Consider the following 17,666-nt stretch of genomic DNA (forward strand, 5'->3'; position numbering starts at 1 on the left):
GAGAGAGAGAGAGAGAGAGAGAGAGAGAGAGAGAGAAGAAGAAGAAGAAGAAGAAGAAGAAGAAGAAGAAGAAGAAGAAGAAGAAGAGGAGGAGGAGGAGGAGGGAGAGGAGGAGCAGGCCATGAGCACGTGGAGAGGGGAGGGGGAAGGGATAAGAGGACAGAGCAAGAGTGCGAGAGGAACAAGAGCAAGAGAGTGAGGAAGGGACAAGCAGCCCCTTTTATAGTGGGTCAGATCTACCTGACTATTACCAGGTAACTGTGGGGCAGAGCTTAGACAAAATGCTAACAATGCCAAGTTGATAACTGCCTGGTTAGAGTTTCTATTGCTTCAATAAAACATCATGGCAAATTGGGGGGGGGGGAAGAGTTTATTCAGCTTACGCTTCCATATCATAGTTCATCAGTGGAGGAAGTCAGGATAGGAACTCAAGCAGGACTGGAGTGATGTAGAGACCATGGAGGGGTGCTGCTTACTGGCTTGCTCAGTCTGCTTTCTTATAGAACTCAGGACCACCAGCCTAGCACCACCTACAATGAACTGGGCCCTCCGTCACTGATCACTCATTGAGAAAATGCCTTACAGCTGGATCTCATAGAGGCATTTCCTCAACAGAGTCTCCTTTCTCTCTGATGATTTTAGCTTGTGTCAAGTTGACACACAAAACCAGCCAGGTCAACATGGAGATTAGCCATTACAGATCCTCTTTCAAAGTACATAAACAAGCTGATACAGTCCTTGTAGTTTTGTCATCATTTGGGACTTTCTGGTGTCATTTGAAATGTTAACATATCAAGGAAAGCTCAGACTTGAAAACACAAGAAATCACCAGTGATTGTTATGAGATACTTAAAAATCACTACAAGTGCCTGAGTTCACTTCTTGCCACATCAGCTTTGCTCAAAATGAAAGAAATGAAGGAATATGGTTCAGCAATTAGAGAACCTTTAAAACAGTGGGTGGTCTACTGCAAAGCACATAGGAACCATTCAGACTTTACTCCTGCAAAGACAGCTGATTGTGGGAAGCCGCAAACACCATTACAAGATGATGCTGGTTTCAATAAGCCGACGCCCATGAATATGGGTAAACAACCAATGTGCGCATGTGCCATAGAGTTTTTTGCTGAGTCACTGCCCGGCACGAGGCATGTAAATGAGGTACTGAAAGCATAACCAATCAGGTATAGACACGCCTCTCCTAGGCCTATATAAGCAGCGCCAGTCCTGGGGCTCGGGGTCCTATGCAGTCAATGCTCTCCCAATAAATGTGTTGCAGAAGGATCCTGCTGTGGCGTCTTTCTTGCTGGCGAGTCAGGCCTCTCACAGATGATTGCCATGATGACCAATGTCTACTTGATCTGACCTGGTTATCTTAAGAAGCTGCCTTATAGACAACTAGTTGTCACCCAGCCAAGTTCCTTGCCCAGAAAGCACACTATCCCCACAATTGCTTTACGCAGAGATTAGCATGTCTGAACAGAGAAATAAAATGCTAGCCATTAGTCTTATGGGGGGTGGTGGTGTCAAAAAAACATTGGTTTTGGGAGGGATAGAACTCGGAGGTGGAGTTTTGGCATACACAAGGCCCTGGCTTCAATTCCCAGCACAATAAAGTAATCTTTATCTGTTTCCCTTCTCCCCTGCTTGAAATTAGTTCCAGTCCAGAGTACTTACTGATGTCCACTGTGTGCCAGGCTAGGAATATGGTGTGCAAAAGGCCAAGCAGAGGCTCTCAGAAGGTTGCTTCCCATGAAGGGAAGTAAGAGCTGACAAAGGCATAAACCAATAAAGCAATACAGTTACAGTAACTAAGGGCTGTAGGGGAGGTGACCTGGGACAATGGCAGACATCTGAGGAAACATGCAAAGAGCTTGTCGTAGAAATGAGTGTCATGGTTGACGACAGGAAGACTGCAGTATGGCTGCAGCAGAGTAAGGCGGGCAGGCTTGGAGGGTGACAGGGAGATGAGGAAATGAGGCAGACTCACATCAAAGGAAGATGCAGGACGCAAAGCAGGGAAACTGCAGAGTGCCACACAGACACTTTGTATATTGTAGGCTGTCAGACAGGGAAGTGGGAGGTCAGGGAGAGCAGCTGGGTCAGAGATCCAGGTGTCGGATAGGTAGAGTGCCTAGGGTTGTAGTGGCAAGGTTGATGTGGGCCCACAGTGGCTTTGTGAAATTAGAAAGGGCCCTTTAGCAACACTGACAGCTGATAGGTGGGATGTGGAGCCAAGAGCAACGGAGCAGGACTCCGTTTGAGCCAGAGTAGATGGGTGGATGGTGGCAACATTCTGATCAGGCTTAGGTGGAGTCCACTGACGTGTGCACTCAAGGTGGGTGTGACTGTACCTGACACCTAAGCAGCAGTTGTGGTATTGATGCTGGCTTCCCTTCTGCTGGCACTGGGAATGTGCTGATGCACAGAGATAATATGTGTGACATAGTAGGCCAATGTACTTGCCTTCCCATAAGCTCCTGTCCCCATGGTTCTCTAACTCAGTGAGTACAGAGAAAGCCAGCCAAGTGATAAGTCTTTTATTTCAGGGGAAGACAAAAGCATGAAATCAAGTGATTTCGATCAACAAAAAACAGCCTGTTGAAACAAAATATACTCTTATGTCCCAGCAAGGCTGAACCTGAAGGATTTCCCCTGATCACAGGTAGAGCCAAGTCAAACACAAGAAGCAACGATGCCTGTACCAATTCCCCATGGCGGGAAAGAGGCATAAATGTTTGAGTAACAGGCAGGGAGTTGGAAGATTAAAAGTGAACACAGAATTAACCCAGATTTGGGGGTGGAGGCTTGATACTGTTGTAACCCCTGAATTTCTGATACTAGAGAGACTTCAGTGTTGTACAGACAGTACAGTTTGCCTCTGCATTCCCCGCCAGAGGCTCCCCCTCTCCCCCGCCCAGGCAAGCAGGATTTGCAGACAGCTGGTTTCTGTGCTGCATCCTTCTGCAGCAGCCTGGGGCTCCCTCCCCGTCCCCTAGCATTAGAATGGCAAGACCCATAATGAGGACATTCTGAGGAGACATTCTCCTGGCCTCTGTGTCTCCAAAAACCAACACTCCTGCTGATAAGAACTCCAGGTGCCTGTCCTTGACCTTAGAGAAATAACAAGCTCACGGGAGACTATGGCAAAAAAGCTAAACAGAGGTCAGATCACAGTTACGACTGGCCATAAAAAAAAGTCCTTGAACAGACACCCATTAACCCCCCACCCCTGCTTCAGTACTATTCCACCCTCTACTCCCCTTTTCTGTGAATATTCACTCTATTCCTAACTATACTGCATATAAACCCAATGCTTTCTGGACTCAGGGTCGCTTGCCAGCATTCATGTGGTGAGTGCGGGGAGGTGAATCGAGATTGAACTTGAAACAATAAAAGGACTCTTTTGCCAGTTGCAGCGGACTTTGCAATTCTTGAGCTTATCTGGATTTCAGGTGGACTCAGGGCACAACAATACGAGGAGGTGTCAACCATCTCTCCCCAACCCCCACCCTCCAGTAGTAGTAGCAATTATGGATCAATGAAACTCTGAGAATTATCAAGCAAAGCTTTGTACCATGTTTCCAGATCCTGGGGCCTGTGCTTGCTCTGAGGTCCAGAGGGTTAACGATGGAGTCAGACAGGACACATGGGAGGAAAGTATGCAAGGCTCATATTCTACTATGGAAAGCTGTAACTATGGCTGAAGCAGGAAGTAACTGAATCCATGTAGGTCAAAAAAGTACAGAGAGAATAGTTTCCTCAGCAAAGTCAGTGAGAGAGACATTTTGGAAAAGGGAAAGAGGAATGGTTTTTTTTTCTTTCTTTTTCCTTTTTTTTTTTTTTTTTTTTTGGTATTTTGAGACAGGGTTTCTCTGTGTAGCCCTGGCTGTCCTGGAACTCACTCTGTAGACCAGGCTGGCCTCGAATTCAGAAATCCACCTGCCTCTGCCTCCCAAGTGCTGGGATTAAAGGCGTGCACCACCAACTTCTTAAGAAGCTAAGGTCTTTAATTGGCAAGATCAAATATTTCCAACTGCACCAGGAATGGGGCTTTCGAGAAGGAAGGAAATCTTACAGCAATAAAGCCAGTCATCTATCTATTTATCAATTAATCAATCATCTATTTATTTATTATTTATCATTTATCTATTTATCATCTATTTACCTTCTGTCTTTGATTTTTTTTGGGGGGGGTATATTTCAATCCTGCTGTATTAGGACAGCCTGCATTATTAGCAAGCGAAGAGAATTCAACCTGAAGTTCCTGTGCCTGTCGCAGGGAGAGAGAAAAAGGGTGAGAGAAGGTAGATTCTGTCCTAGCCATTGCCTGGAGAAAGGCAATATTGGGCAGAGCATGCAGAAAGACAGACAGACTTGCCACTGTTCACTCTCTGTGTCTTTTGTTCTAGATGCATGCACAAGCTATCCAAAAGGCTAAAGACAGGAAAATAAATCTGTGCAGTAAAAACAGGCTCATGCATAGCAATCGGCATCTGCTCTTTTACAAGGAACGTTACATTCTCCTCTCTCCAGAGCCTTTGTCACTTTGTTCCCACTCTGGTCATGCGCACCCCTTTGACATCACAGAGTAATGGGGAGGTAGAGGAAAGAACTTGGGCCTGGGAGGTCAAACTCAATAGAATAGGGTTGGTGTCTGCCAACTACTCACTACAGGGCCTGAGTCTCAGGTTTCTTCCTTTGCACACTGGAGAAATTAAGTATTCTGAGCTATCCTAGCACAATGAGAGAGCTGTTCTGGTCGCCTCAGCACCCCCAGTCCAAAAGAACAAAGACTGATTTTGTGAGATCTTACATCTGGCCAGCTCAGCATACCTCTTTCCCCTGGTTTTAGCGGAGATGGAAACCCCCTCTTACAGCACTCAGACCCTTTCGTAAGCTTTCACCCTTCCCTGCAAGGCTTTCACTCCTTTGGTCCAACTCTGCTTGTTATAGTAATTCATGTTTTCTTTTGTAGGTAAAGAATCGAACTGCTTTAAATATTAAAGTGGTTTATTTAAGCTTCAGTAATTGACCCTTTCTTTGTGGGAGTGGCACTGGTGTCTCATGGACTCCCTTGAAAAGAGGGACCACGTATGTCTGTAATAAACACTATGCTTGCTAACTTCCCCTGTAGCTGGCTAGTTATGCCACAGGACTAAACTGTGGCCAATGGATTCTAGAAATGGCCAAACCTCTTCTCTGACACTTCATTCTGCTTGCTAGAATGCAAAGTGGATGGGGTTAGAAAAACACACTGAACCCTGGGGAAGCCAAATCCTGAAAAAGGCAAAGAAAGAGCAACATGGACTCCTGACACCATGAAACTCTGTTCTGGACTTATTATCCACGCAGACTTTGATAGAAGAAAAAACTCAACTACTTTTCATGTTTAAGCAACTGATATTTTCCAACCAGGGGTAGAGTTAGGGGTTGGGACTGGGGCTGGGGCTGGGGTTGGGGTTGGGGTTGGGGTTGGGGCTGGGGTTGGGGCTGGGGCTGGGGTAGGTTAAGGGTAAGGGTAGGGGTAGTTGTAAGTGTTAGGGTTAGGGTCAGTGTAAGGATTAGGTCTAGGGTTAGTGTTCTTATCATTCTCAGGCAAAAATAACTGATATACTCATAATAGACTAACCTACTCCACCCCCACTGATTGTCAAAGCATATGATAAAACAGTATCAAGCACTGTTTCTGACCCCGGAAGGCCTGTTACTGACAAGCAGTTTCTCACATCCTCCCTGGCAGCTACTCCAAAGTTTCTTCAACTAGTCACTAACATATTCCTTCAACTACTCACAAACCCATCTCCCTGCCTTCTCTCTCAGCAAATGCCCTGTGTTTATCTAAGAAACCTTTAATTACAACTCTAACTTCACACCTTCAGGTTTAGGGGACTTAGTCTAAGGTTAATCCCTTCTCTATCTCCTTTGTCCTAGTCACGGACTGTCCTGTATCCCTGACTCCCCTGGCCCCTTCCTTTCAGACTTTATATTATTTCCTATAATAGGCCTAATAATCTAAAGAACAAGAATGGCCAGCATTGCCACCATCCTTTCCTCCACCTTACATCCCCTCCTATGTGTTCCCTCCATCCTGCCCTGCCTCATTCTTTTTACCCCACGGTTTCTTGGTTTGCTGGGGCTCCTTTTCTTCCCCTAGGATCTTCTCAGAACCTCTGGGAACTGGCTTCTGTTTGCCAAGGTCACAGAACTCTAGCTAATCCAGTGCACATTTCTCAATCCTCAACTCTTTCTGCTCCATAGTATGTGGCAGCAGACCACATCTCCTCACTTTTTTTCTTGGCCTCCATACCACAGATCTTGTTTCATTTTGTTTTTTACCCTTATTTTTTCCCTTCAGTATTTACTGGGGGCTCTTTCTTCCCATGCCATACCAAAAATGCCAATGATTCAGCCCATTTAGGAAATGGCTTTTAGGAGGTTCCCCTTACTTGTGGGATCTTAGGCTAGTTGAATCCTTGTCCTAGAGATTTTAACTCTCATCCTGACACAACCTGGAGTCACCTGAGAAAATGGAGGGGTTGCTGAGATCAGCTTGGCCTGTGGGCATGTCTATGGGGACTGTCTTATTAATGGATACAGGAGGGCCCAGCTACTGTGGACTGTACCATTTCACATCAGGTGGTCCTGCATGTGCAAGAAAGCTAGCAAAGCATGGGTCTGTGAGCAAGACAGAACATAGTGCTCCTTCATGGTCTCTATGTCCAAAGCTTGAGTTCCTGACCTTCCCTTCCCTCAATGCTGGACTTGGAAGTATAAGCCAAGTAAACCCTTTCCTCCCCTAAGTTCTGCTTTGCCAAAAGTGTTTTATCACAGCAGCAGAAAGCAAACTAGAACCCCCAAATCTGTATTTCAAGGTGGGCCCTCTTTTGGAGGAACTCCAGTCCCATGTATCCAACAGAGTCACATTCATCCCCTGCTCTCTTCCTGTAAACGTCCCACCAGCTGCCCAAGCTAGTTAAGGTTTCTTCAGCCTCTTCTCTTGCCACCCCCTTCTTTTCTTCCTTACACAACCACATTAGTTTGTCTCCCAAGCGTGGGGGGCTACTGTGGCTCTAAGCCTTGGATGGCTGTGTTGGTGCATTCTTGGGTCTGCTCTTTGGCTCTCCTCTTGGTTACCTACCTCTTTCTCCAGGTCTCCGGCTCCTGCCATTTCTGTTAGTGTCTTCTCTGACTTCTGCACTCTGGCTTAATGTCCAGGTATGTGTTCTGAAGGGTCTTTACCTCTGCCTGGCATTTACGCCATACTATAACTGCTTATTGGTCCATCCTACATTGTTAGCACACAGTGGAAATTTACTAATTCTCCTGTTTCCAGTGTCCTTCACTGGCTCAATGTTATTTTTATTGAATAAATGAATCCAATGTAGGTGTTCTGTGTTTGATGTATCTTCTCTCATTCTCAACAGGGTAACATGTTTGACTAGTCAGGCAATTAAGGATATTCAGTATAGCAACCACTTTCAAGTGAATGAGAGAAGAGATCCTCTCTAGATACCGCAACATTTTTAAGTTGTTAATTTTCACGCAGCACTATAACTTGGGATGTTCATGAGAGTGGATATGAACTCTTGCTTTCTGGTTTAAGCTGACAATCTTCCTTGCTTGAGATCTGCTTGAGTCAAGGATACTCCCGAGTGGAGTGTCCATGGAGACAGACACTCACTGCTGCTTACTGCCTTTTTTCCATTTCTCCTATCTTCTGATTTCAAGGTTGCTATGAAATTAAAAAGTCCAACGCTTGAAGGATGAAAGGTCCAGTTTTTATCTTATCTGTTCCAGTATTTCATGAGTATTTAACTTCAGGTTGGTTATAAGCAGGACTCGGTGTTTCCATTATCCCTGTGTATTCTCTCTCTCACGTGTTTGTGTGTGTTCATGTATGAGAGTGTGCATGTGTCATGGTGCTCTTATGAAGATCAGAGGTCACATTTAGCTGTCAATACTCACTTCCACTTTGAGTCAGGTCTCTGTCACTACATATGCTGGGCTAGGGGCCTGTAGGCTTCTGCTGATTTCCTTATCTCTGCCCCCCATCTCACCATAGGATCTATGATTACAATTGCATATTACTGTTCCTAGGTTATCAGGGTTCTAGGGACACAAACTCAGATCCTCGCCCCCATGTAAAGCCTGCTTCCCATTGACCCATCACCCTGTTTTATTTTCTTGTACAGACCTCTCCTCAAGAGACAGGTAACGTTAACTCTCTTGCTAAAGGTTTCCAAAGTACAATAAAACCTGACAGTTTCATTAGCCATACAGGACCAAGTCCCATTCCTACAATTCCAAAAGGGAATTTTCTCTAAGCTCTCATACTTGTCTGATATTGATAGACGTGCAGCATACCATTCCCACTCTAATTCTTTCCATGTATCCGAGTCTCTCAGGCATGCCTCTGAGAGTGAAGGTCATAGACTGCTTTTTGCCCATAAAAACATAACTGCCCAAGAAACAGGACCATGTCATGGCAGACCCACAAGATCATCTTCCGGGCATCTAGGATGAGTTGTTTGCTTAGACACAACACTTGAAAACAGAAAGTGTCAGTGTTCAGAATCACCAGGTTAGTTGGAAATAAGCCACCCAGGAGCACCTGACCAGCCTTTAGGAACTGACTTCCTCTCTGCAGCCGGGACGCTGCTGTTGCCACCTCGTAAGAGGCCTTTAATTACACGTCTCTGTAGTCTCCATCACCAGTCCATACAAAGTGAAGCTTTTGAGACAGAATTTGACTCTTATCGCTCAGACCGATTTAGAACCCATGTCAACCCTCTGTGGGAGACTCCTGTGTGCTGGGATTGCAAGTGTGCGTCACCATGCTCAGCTAGGAAGAAACAAAATGGGCTTCTGGCTTGCTGCTGCCCTGCTGTCACTCAGGAGCGGTAACATCTTGTTTATGTGTAAACCCTCCCTTGTGGGTGCTAACTAGCTCAGACTGAAGGTATTTGGGAATCCATGCTCACTGGATCCTTCAAGTGCTGCTCATACTGAAGTATGACAATGACCAAGGTTGGCTTAGTAGAATACTCTCCAGTGCAAATGCATATTCTGCATGCCATATTTTAGTTTACTCATGACTCTTCCATTGCAAAGTATGTTTTCTTGGTATGTAGGCTTAATTTAGCACAACAATGTCATGTACAGAAAGGTGAAGAACAATTTTAAGTGAATCATAAAATCAGTTTAAAAACAGAAAAACAAACAAACAAACAAACAAACAAAACACAAAAACCAACCCACAAGCCTATTCAGGGACTGGACCCAAGCAAGTAGGAATGGGTAGATGGGGTAGATGACTTAGATATTGGGGTCACTGCCCTGTGCTCTGTCTCCAGTCCCAAACTCTTGTACTCTTTCAGAACTGTTTTGGCTATGAGCTATTTTAATTAACTTTGCAATTATCTATTCCATTACTAAAAGGTTCTGAAGACCAAGGATGCCATCATAACACATTTAACATCCTCTGACTTTGTTGTATCAAAGAGATGACTGAGCTTCTCAAGTAAAAAGCCATTAGCTGGGATCCATCTGCAGTACAATTTCATTCTACACAGATCGGCTCCAAAGACCTAGGGAACTAAGATAAGATATAATGAGCATCAGATTATGTCTACCAGAGGGGTGGATTATTTTCCTATAGAATCATCCCAGATAATGAGATTCGTGTCCAATGACTTGAGGCCAAATTAAGGCTTGGGTTTCTACCTTGTCTGAAGAATTCCTTGTGGCTGTGGAATCCCTCCCAGATATTTTCAATGTCCTTTTGTATTTAAAGAGGTATTAAAATACTTCATAAATATATATGGCCATATCTGAAGTCAGGAGCAATCACAAAACCATAAAAGCATCTTCAGACACACTCTTGATTGTGAAGTTGAGAAACCCTGAAGCCCTCAGCTCTTTGATGTCATACTACAAAAGGCTACATCTTAGAGTACTATCCGACTTCCATCAGACAAGTCCCCTGTCACCATTTTATCACATCACTCCTGCAAACAGACATTAAATTTGCACAGCACATTTGACTTAGTGACCAGTTTAGTTCTTTGAGTAGAATCAAGAAAAAGATATAATCAACATTTGCATTCACAAAGAATAATCCGAAATCACAATGAAACTTGTCAAATTTACACACTCAACGAATACATCTTTTTAACTAGACATTTTAAGAAGCAATCCTGACCCTAAAGTTGGGAGCAATTATCTGGTACACGCACAAATGTGGGTCCTGTGTATCAACACCCACCACAGAGAATTGCTCCTTAGGTGCCCTCTGTGCCCAATCTAGTTTTGTAGTTTCCTGGCTGTGGATATCTGACAAACTTTCTCTCATCCCTGTATATTCATCTAATTCAATTCCTGTATCTCCATCTCAAGATTTGTTCACTGTGAATTAAGAATCTCAGATGAAATATGACCATTGAACCATGGCTACTAAAGAGGTGGGTTATTTTCCTGGTAAAATCCAGGTAATCAGTTTCAAGTCCACAGTCCGAGAGCTTTGGGTATGACTGCATAGGTCCCTGGATGGCTTATCTTGGTATTTTCTAACTCCCCTCATGCTTTCAAGTTTACTTAGCGAACAGCTATCCATTAGTTGGTACCCACACTGTATCAGCACCTGGCATTCAGATGACCAAGTCATAACTTTTTAACGAGAATTCAATAAAGAATCCATGTAAAGCTGAGGAGTCTCTGAATTCACTGCAGCCCTGCAGAAGTGGAATTGGCAAACTAACTGCTCTAACATTCTGAGTGGATAAAACAAAGCCCTGCCCCTAAGTGCACTCACTTGCTGAACAACTTATGACTTACAAAGAGCACCAAACTGAAACCAGTGAATTGCTCTCCACTCCCCAAGTTTGGTTGGTTGAGGGAAGCTCACACTATAGTTCCCAGTTTGAGCACTGACTCCTGAGCACACGTGATCCTATTTCAGCCTACCACATACCTGGGACTACAAGATGTGTCACCACATCAGGTGGAACCCTGGATTTTCTGTCTATACTCGTCTTTCACTTCCAAAACCAAGTAGTTTTTGTTGAGACAAGATCTCTCTATTCTGTAGTCCTGGCTGTCCTTGAACTCACTGTGTAGTTCAAGCTGGCTCCAAACTCACAGCGATCCACCTGTTTCTGCTTCCAAGGGCTGGGATTAAGGGTGTGCCACCACCACACCTGGCCACAAACCAGGTAATTTACTGAAAAGAAATCTGAAGCAGCCCATTCTGTACATGTAGGAATCTCTGTTCACATGGCTCACACCTGTAATTCCAGCACTCAGAAGGCTAAGGCAGCAGAATTGCTGAAGTTCTAAGCCAGTCTAGGTTATAGCTTGGTTACACAATGAGTTATAGGCCAGTGTATGGGCTATAGAGTGAGACCTGGTCTCAACAGATCATTATTAGAACAGATAGAATAGACCGAGGACCTAATACCAGGTATCAGTGGATGGCTGCTTTACCTGGAGAGGACTTAAGTTTCCTCACCTGCAACTTGATAGCCAGGATCATTTTAGTTTATAAATTTGAAAACTCACTACCTGTACAGTGATGTAGTAAAAGTTCAGGTATATCTAAAACGACATAATCTTATTTTTTCCTACAAATATTGCTGCCTTTTGAGCTTTTTCTTATTTGGGTACCAAACATTTAGGTATACTTGGTTTTCTAGTTTGCTGTCCTGTTGCTGTTATAAAACCAATGGAGATAGTAATGTGTACTTTAGCTTACTGGCTATAGCCCATCAATGAAGGAAGCCAGGACAGCTCAGGACAGGAACCTGGAGACAGGAGCTAAAGCAGAGAGCATGGAGAAATACTGTTCACATGCTCGCTCACCTGCCTAGGAATGCCCACAGTGGGCTGGGTCCTCCTCTATCAACTAGCAATTAAGAAAATGCTTCACTGACAGTAGAGGTTCTCTTGCCAGATGACTCCACATTTGGGCCACGCTGACAGCTGAAGCTAACTGTGGCTGCTTCCTCTCTCCACATGTACTGTCTGCCTTCTTCCTGCACTCCTCAGTGATTTTCTCTTGCAATCTTGCCAAATTTCAGGTCAGTGCCATGCTGTGTAGGTCTTCTGCTCAGATAGAGCCAACAGCTCTTTTGGTTATTTTTTTATTAGTACTTCTTACTTACAAGTTTAATACAGACACTTCACTTCTTTACGTATTTATTTTAGGTGCATGTATGCGCACGTGTGTTCAGGTGCAGGCACTCACAGAGGTTAGGAGAGAGCACTGGATTCCCGGAGGGGGCCAAAAGTGATGTAAGCCACAAGAATGGGGCTGGGAGATACTCGCATCATCTGTAAGAGCAGCAAGTGCTCTTAACCACTGAGTCATCCGTCCTGTCCCTGAATGTCTTTTTTTTTTTTTTAAAGATTTATTTATTTATTTATTTATATGAGTACACTGTAGCTGTTTTCAGACACACCAGAAGAGGGCATCAGATTTTATTACAGATGGTTGAGAGCCACCATGTGGTTGCTGGGAATTGAACTCATGACCTCTGGAAGAACAGTTGGTGCTCTTAACCGCTGAGCCATCTCTCCAGCCCCTGGATGTCTTTAAAACAGAAGAGTAAGCACAGTGCCAAGTGCAGAAGCACTATTTAAAGTGCTTGAACAAAAGCACCCAACTTGGGATTCTACTTCCCCGAGGTTTAAAAATTTGAGTTCCATAGTAAATGAACTGACTTATGTTTTCTTTTCTTAGCTGATCAGAGAGAAATTTCAGAATACAGAATCTTTGTCATCATGAGTATAATTCAGGTAGCTCAGCTGCCAACTCTCTAACAAGCCTAACCTCAAAAAGGCTTTTATGTTGCCGCTGCTATGATGACTTCTAAGAGAAACAGATATTTACAGTGTGACATTAAGTAGAACATCCTATACATTTCACAAGACTATGTCAGAAGATGGAGGATCTGTCTAGTCTGGGACAGACTTACCACTCTGGCTTCCCATTCTCAAAGGTATGAAAAGGAACCCACACAGACAAATTTGCATAGCTATTTTGAAAAGTATTTTACTTAGTTTGAATAAATTAATTGCAAATAAAAATTAAGCTACAATATAGAGCCTCAACAGAAATGACAAAACACAACACAGGACTTGGTTTCCTTGCATTAGTCACAAAGTTTGTGACCAGAAAACTTCAAATCAATGAAATTTCCTTGAAAAAAGGGTAATAACCAGCAGCTACTGATACATCACAGATAACTTATAATACAGATCTTGACATGCATTTCCTGAGTGAACCCAAATGATAATTTTCAAAACAAGAAAAATTGACAATAAAATAAAATAGTTCATGGCTTCTAAGTGACCCTTTTTTTAATTTTTTAAAATCAAAACGTTAATGTAGTAAGATAAATTAAAGCTATACTACCACATACAAAAATTTGACAGTAGTCAATTATTATACAATTTTTCAAACTTAAGGAAAAGAAGTCAGAGGACTGAAAGATGATTCCGTCTAATCTACAGTGTACTGATTTCTACAAGTGTTGAAAGGGTTTGGTGTAGTGCAACTGTCTGTACTTCTGGTGCATTTAAAAAGGCTAGGGTGAGAAGAAACTGTCCTGCACAGCACATATGGAGGAAGAGAACAGCAGCCCCTGCGGTGTGTCCTCACTTTCATCCCCTAAGCAAACATTTCCATGAGTCACACTGAGGCCAGCTCCTGAGGAGTCAAGCCCACAGTTAAGGCTGCTCTGCTGGGCTACAAAGGAGGTACCATTGCAGCCAACCCTTTACAGCTCTAGATGTTCTAATGCCTGGAATAATCCAAATACAGAATAATTAACAAAACACTTTTTATTTAATTTTTCTAGAGCAAATCAAGTAATTTTCTTGTTAATTTCTTCACTTTCTCATAGGATTTTTTTCCTTTTTCTTTTCTTTTTCTTTTTTTCTTTTTTTTTTTTTAGAAACAGTGAACAGATGAACCACAGTTTATATCCAAAAAAATAAACTTGCCAAATGTTGCTGGCACTAAAAACAGATCAGTTATCATGGGAGAAAAATAGATCATCTAGATTAAATTGCATATTCAAAGGAGCATATAAAACGTTTCTTAGCATTAACTTTTGTTCTAGTACTACACTTGAGAGAAAGATTAAGGAAAAAACCATTTTCTGGTTAACGTCAATATGGTTAAAAACAAACACCTTTTAGACAATGGTAATTAATATGAATCTGGTTTTATGAAATATTCTGGTTTTATGAAATATCCCCTAATTATGGGGCTGGGGGGGAACTCTCCTGTCTTTCTCCTTAACTTTGCAAATCTTTGAGCCTTGTGCCCACTACCCTACCACTCACACCAAATGTGTGACACCATCATTACCATGCTAGCCTATCACAACATTCTAAGGTACTTTCTATGATAAAGATAAATAGAAAAATTAATATACATGTTGCTGTATTTTACAATGTCTGCAACAAATTGTAAACTAACGTAGTTTGAACCAACAGACCCTCAGTTCTACAGCACAACCTCTCAACACTGAGGGTGGGCGGTGATTCAAGAACACTAAACAAAGGAAGGCATCAAATTAGACTATGTCTTTTTTTTCTCAAAATAGATTTTCAAAACTCAGAGTTCAGAAGTCTGGAACTTTCAAAAATTCCTTTGCTTGAGTTTCCCAGATTTTTCTCAGAAATTGCTTATAAATATTTAAAAAATTCTTCATCTTAATGCAAATGACCAGAGCAGAGAAACTTACATGGACAAGGGGTCGGTTAGCAAACCCAATCACTTAGCTTATAAACTTACAATGCAGTCCCGGAGGACAGCTGCTAGTCTAGAGGTCCTTGGAAAATAAGTCTGATATAGCCTTGTTCACCAGCCAACTGATGTGCACAGAAGGGACAGGCTGCATGAAAAGTGTGCGTACCATGAGGAAGTGGGATCTGGGACCAGTAAGCCGTTGTCTTTTCTGAACACACGTGCCCACAGGGGCTAAAGGCATGGGTGGGAGGGCCGGCGTCCACATAAAATCCAGCTTCACATCCAAGCCACAGAGGGACATAGGGACCAACAGACCTACACATAGGACATTCACGATCTTTGCCGTCACGTTCTTCTTTGTTTCCCCAGTTATGATAACCATGGACATGGCCGCAGTTTAGATATACCCATGGTTGCTTTTCATCTACAACATCCTTCCTCTTCATACTGGGGAAGGCTAGTGTGTTGAACCCTACAGGGCACTGCGGCCGTGCTGCATTGATCTCCTGTCTTAAAGCTTCTAAGTGCTTCACAGTAGGAGTATGGGAAAGGCCTTCTGCAGTACGCCACAGCAAGGTTGCACCACAAAGGTCGATTAAGGAGCCATCTTGTAGCTGATTGGTTTCAATTTCCACCTGAAGGAGAAAAGAATCAAAACCGAAGTTACCACTGTGTTCACACTATATCTTCAGTATGTCCTAACAAGACAGGAGACCTCCAGGGTGGCATGCTAAACTTAAGAAAGGTTCTGTTTGTATTTAATTTGGAAATAGAACTTTAAGTAGCAGTTATAAAAAATGCTAAATTTGAAAATCAACAATAACACACTGAATAGTAACTTCTCTCTTTCTATCCAAAAGGCAACTTATGATTTAATCATCTGAATAATCAACAAACCTAGTTAATTTTAGTTACTTAAGTACAGTCAAGGACATAAAGAACAGAAGCTTAAACTCTCCTAACTGAAACAAACACTACCCTCTAGAACTAGTATTTGGAAGTCTGTGTTTGATGGTCTCAGTTTTTCTGTGTCAGCAACATGCATACACACTGTATTTAGTCCAACTTATCCTCTGTTTACTGTAGAAAAAAGAGGCTACATGTAAGTACTTACCATCTTTCCTCTCTGCTGAGCTGATCTGGTTTCACGCAGACTGAAGACGTTCCCACATACTGATATTTCTCTCCATATTCCAGGTTTGGAGTCTTCTGTGAACCCATTACGTGGATGCATCACAAGAACTCCATTAGTGGTCAAGCCATCCATCTGCCCATCAGATGTCTTCCACTTGGCAGCCTTCTCCTATAAAATCAACAATAACAAACTGAATAGTAACTTCTCTCTTTCTATCCAAAAAAAGTGATAGAAAGTGAGTTTTTATTTATGTATAATTTGGAAGTAGAAACTAGTATAAAAGAATGCATTAGGGAAAAAAAATCTTTTTACCCCAAGAAAGATGTTTTTTGATGAATCAAATCCTGCAGCATAAATCCGAGCTGTAAAGGGGGGATTGCGCTCACATATGATCCTACAGGCAAATCTTGATATAGTGCTTTGTACTGACTGCGTGTCGGAATTACTCTGACTTCCAGGAACTGTGTCAGTTACTACAAAATCAATAGGACTTTCAGTTGACCGGCCAATCTAAAGGGGAAAAAAAAGAATATAATATAAATTTGATTCAACGAACACAGTGGAATCCATCAAGAAAGGGATAGTGTGAAAACATTAAGCCTCTGAAATTGCTAAAGCTCAAACTTAAATGCTTCTTCTAGGTTACCAGCTAGCTGTCAGTTCTTACTTTTGGTTGTGCTTGCTTTTAGCAACAAGCTTCTTCTCCAACCACTTAAGCTGGTAAGGAACAAGACATCATATTTAGTTATTACTAAACTTCAAAGTGCCTCAAAGGTACTTTGTTCCAAGGTTCCCCAAGAAAGCACAGAAAAGGAATTCTATACCGGCTGTAGGATTTGTCATATACCCAGGTGGTTTTTCATTGCTGAGCAGTAAGGTTTCTAGCTGGAGCCCTGGGTGAGGCAGGGGTCAAGCTAAACGTTTGAAAGTATTAGCCCATGAGTAAGCAACCTGCATCTTCAGAGGAGAAGGAGAAAAAAGGAAATGAATGGATGTCACATGATAAAAGTGACACGATTAATGGAAAAAGTCATCAGTTCTTTAATATATTACAACACAGTATTATACAACTTAATGATGGCACTTAGAAAACACCAACTCTCTACAAACATGATGCCTTTGAGTGTATGTCGGGGGAGAAGGCTTGCTGTAGTCCCTAGCTACACAGGATAACCTAGAATGCCTTAGTAGTGGGGATTACAACTTTGTACCATAGTGTATATTTTCTATTTTTCAACAGGAGACAGAAATTGACACAAGATTTGCCTTAAAAAAAAATCAATCTAAACTAATTTCTTGTTATTTCTATGCACCATGTGATAGATCAATCTATCACACTTCATACAGTTTATCTGACAGCCTTCTTTTTTCTCTCCCATGATGCCTTTGTCCTGGTTGTTGTCAAAAGTCCTACTAAGTGTGATAAGGAGATACAGATGACAAGGCGACGGTGGAAACGTCTGTTGTGTCTTTGTACTTACACAGTAGGGCAGCAGCTACACAGTTAGCTAGACTGGAATCTGAATTTCTACCTGACAGACTCCATAGGAATGTTCTTACACAGTTTGGAAGGCAGCTAAGTCCCTTCTCAAAGTTAATTTACTGTTACTAGACTGGTCTCTTGGGCTTCACAGTACAGATATGTTCAACTTTCCATAGGGACGATGCATGTAGAAATTAATTTCTCATACTAGAAAATTAACTTAGGGAAACAAGGAGCCAACTACAAAGATTAGAGATAAATACAACTTAACTTTTTGAATAAATTTCAAAC

At 42.5% G+C, this 17,666-nt stretch overlaps 1 protein-coding gene across 1 annotated transcript in view; it reads right to left on the reverse strand.

Moving 5' to 3' along the window:
• Positions 1-13,030: 13,030 nt before the first annotated feature.
• Positions 13,031-17,666, reverse strand: part of Peli1 (pellino E3 ubiquitin protein ligase 1) — a 58,951-nt gene continuing 54,315 nt past the window's right edge. Inside the window, exons 5-7 of the mRNA XM_021177675.3 lie at positions 16,205-16,402; positions 15,872-16,060; positions 13,031-15,392 (exon numbers count right to left, since the gene is read on the reverse strand). Of these exons, the coding sequence (XP_021033334.1) occupies positions 14,826-15,392; positions 15,872-16,060; positions 16,205-16,402 (954 nt within the window). The 3' untranslated portion in view covers positions 13,031-14,825. The remainder of the gene's footprint in view (positions 15,393-15,871; positions 16,061-16,204; positions 16,403-17,666) is intronic.

This window comes from Mus caroli, unplaced genomic scaffold (genome assembly GCF_978045245.1).
Source record: "Mus caroli unplaced genomic scaffold, Mus_caroli_1 scaffold_13, whole genome shotgun sequence".
Taxonomy (NCBI): Eukaryota; Metazoa; Chordata; class Mammalia; order Rodentia; family Muridae; genus Mus; species Mus caroli.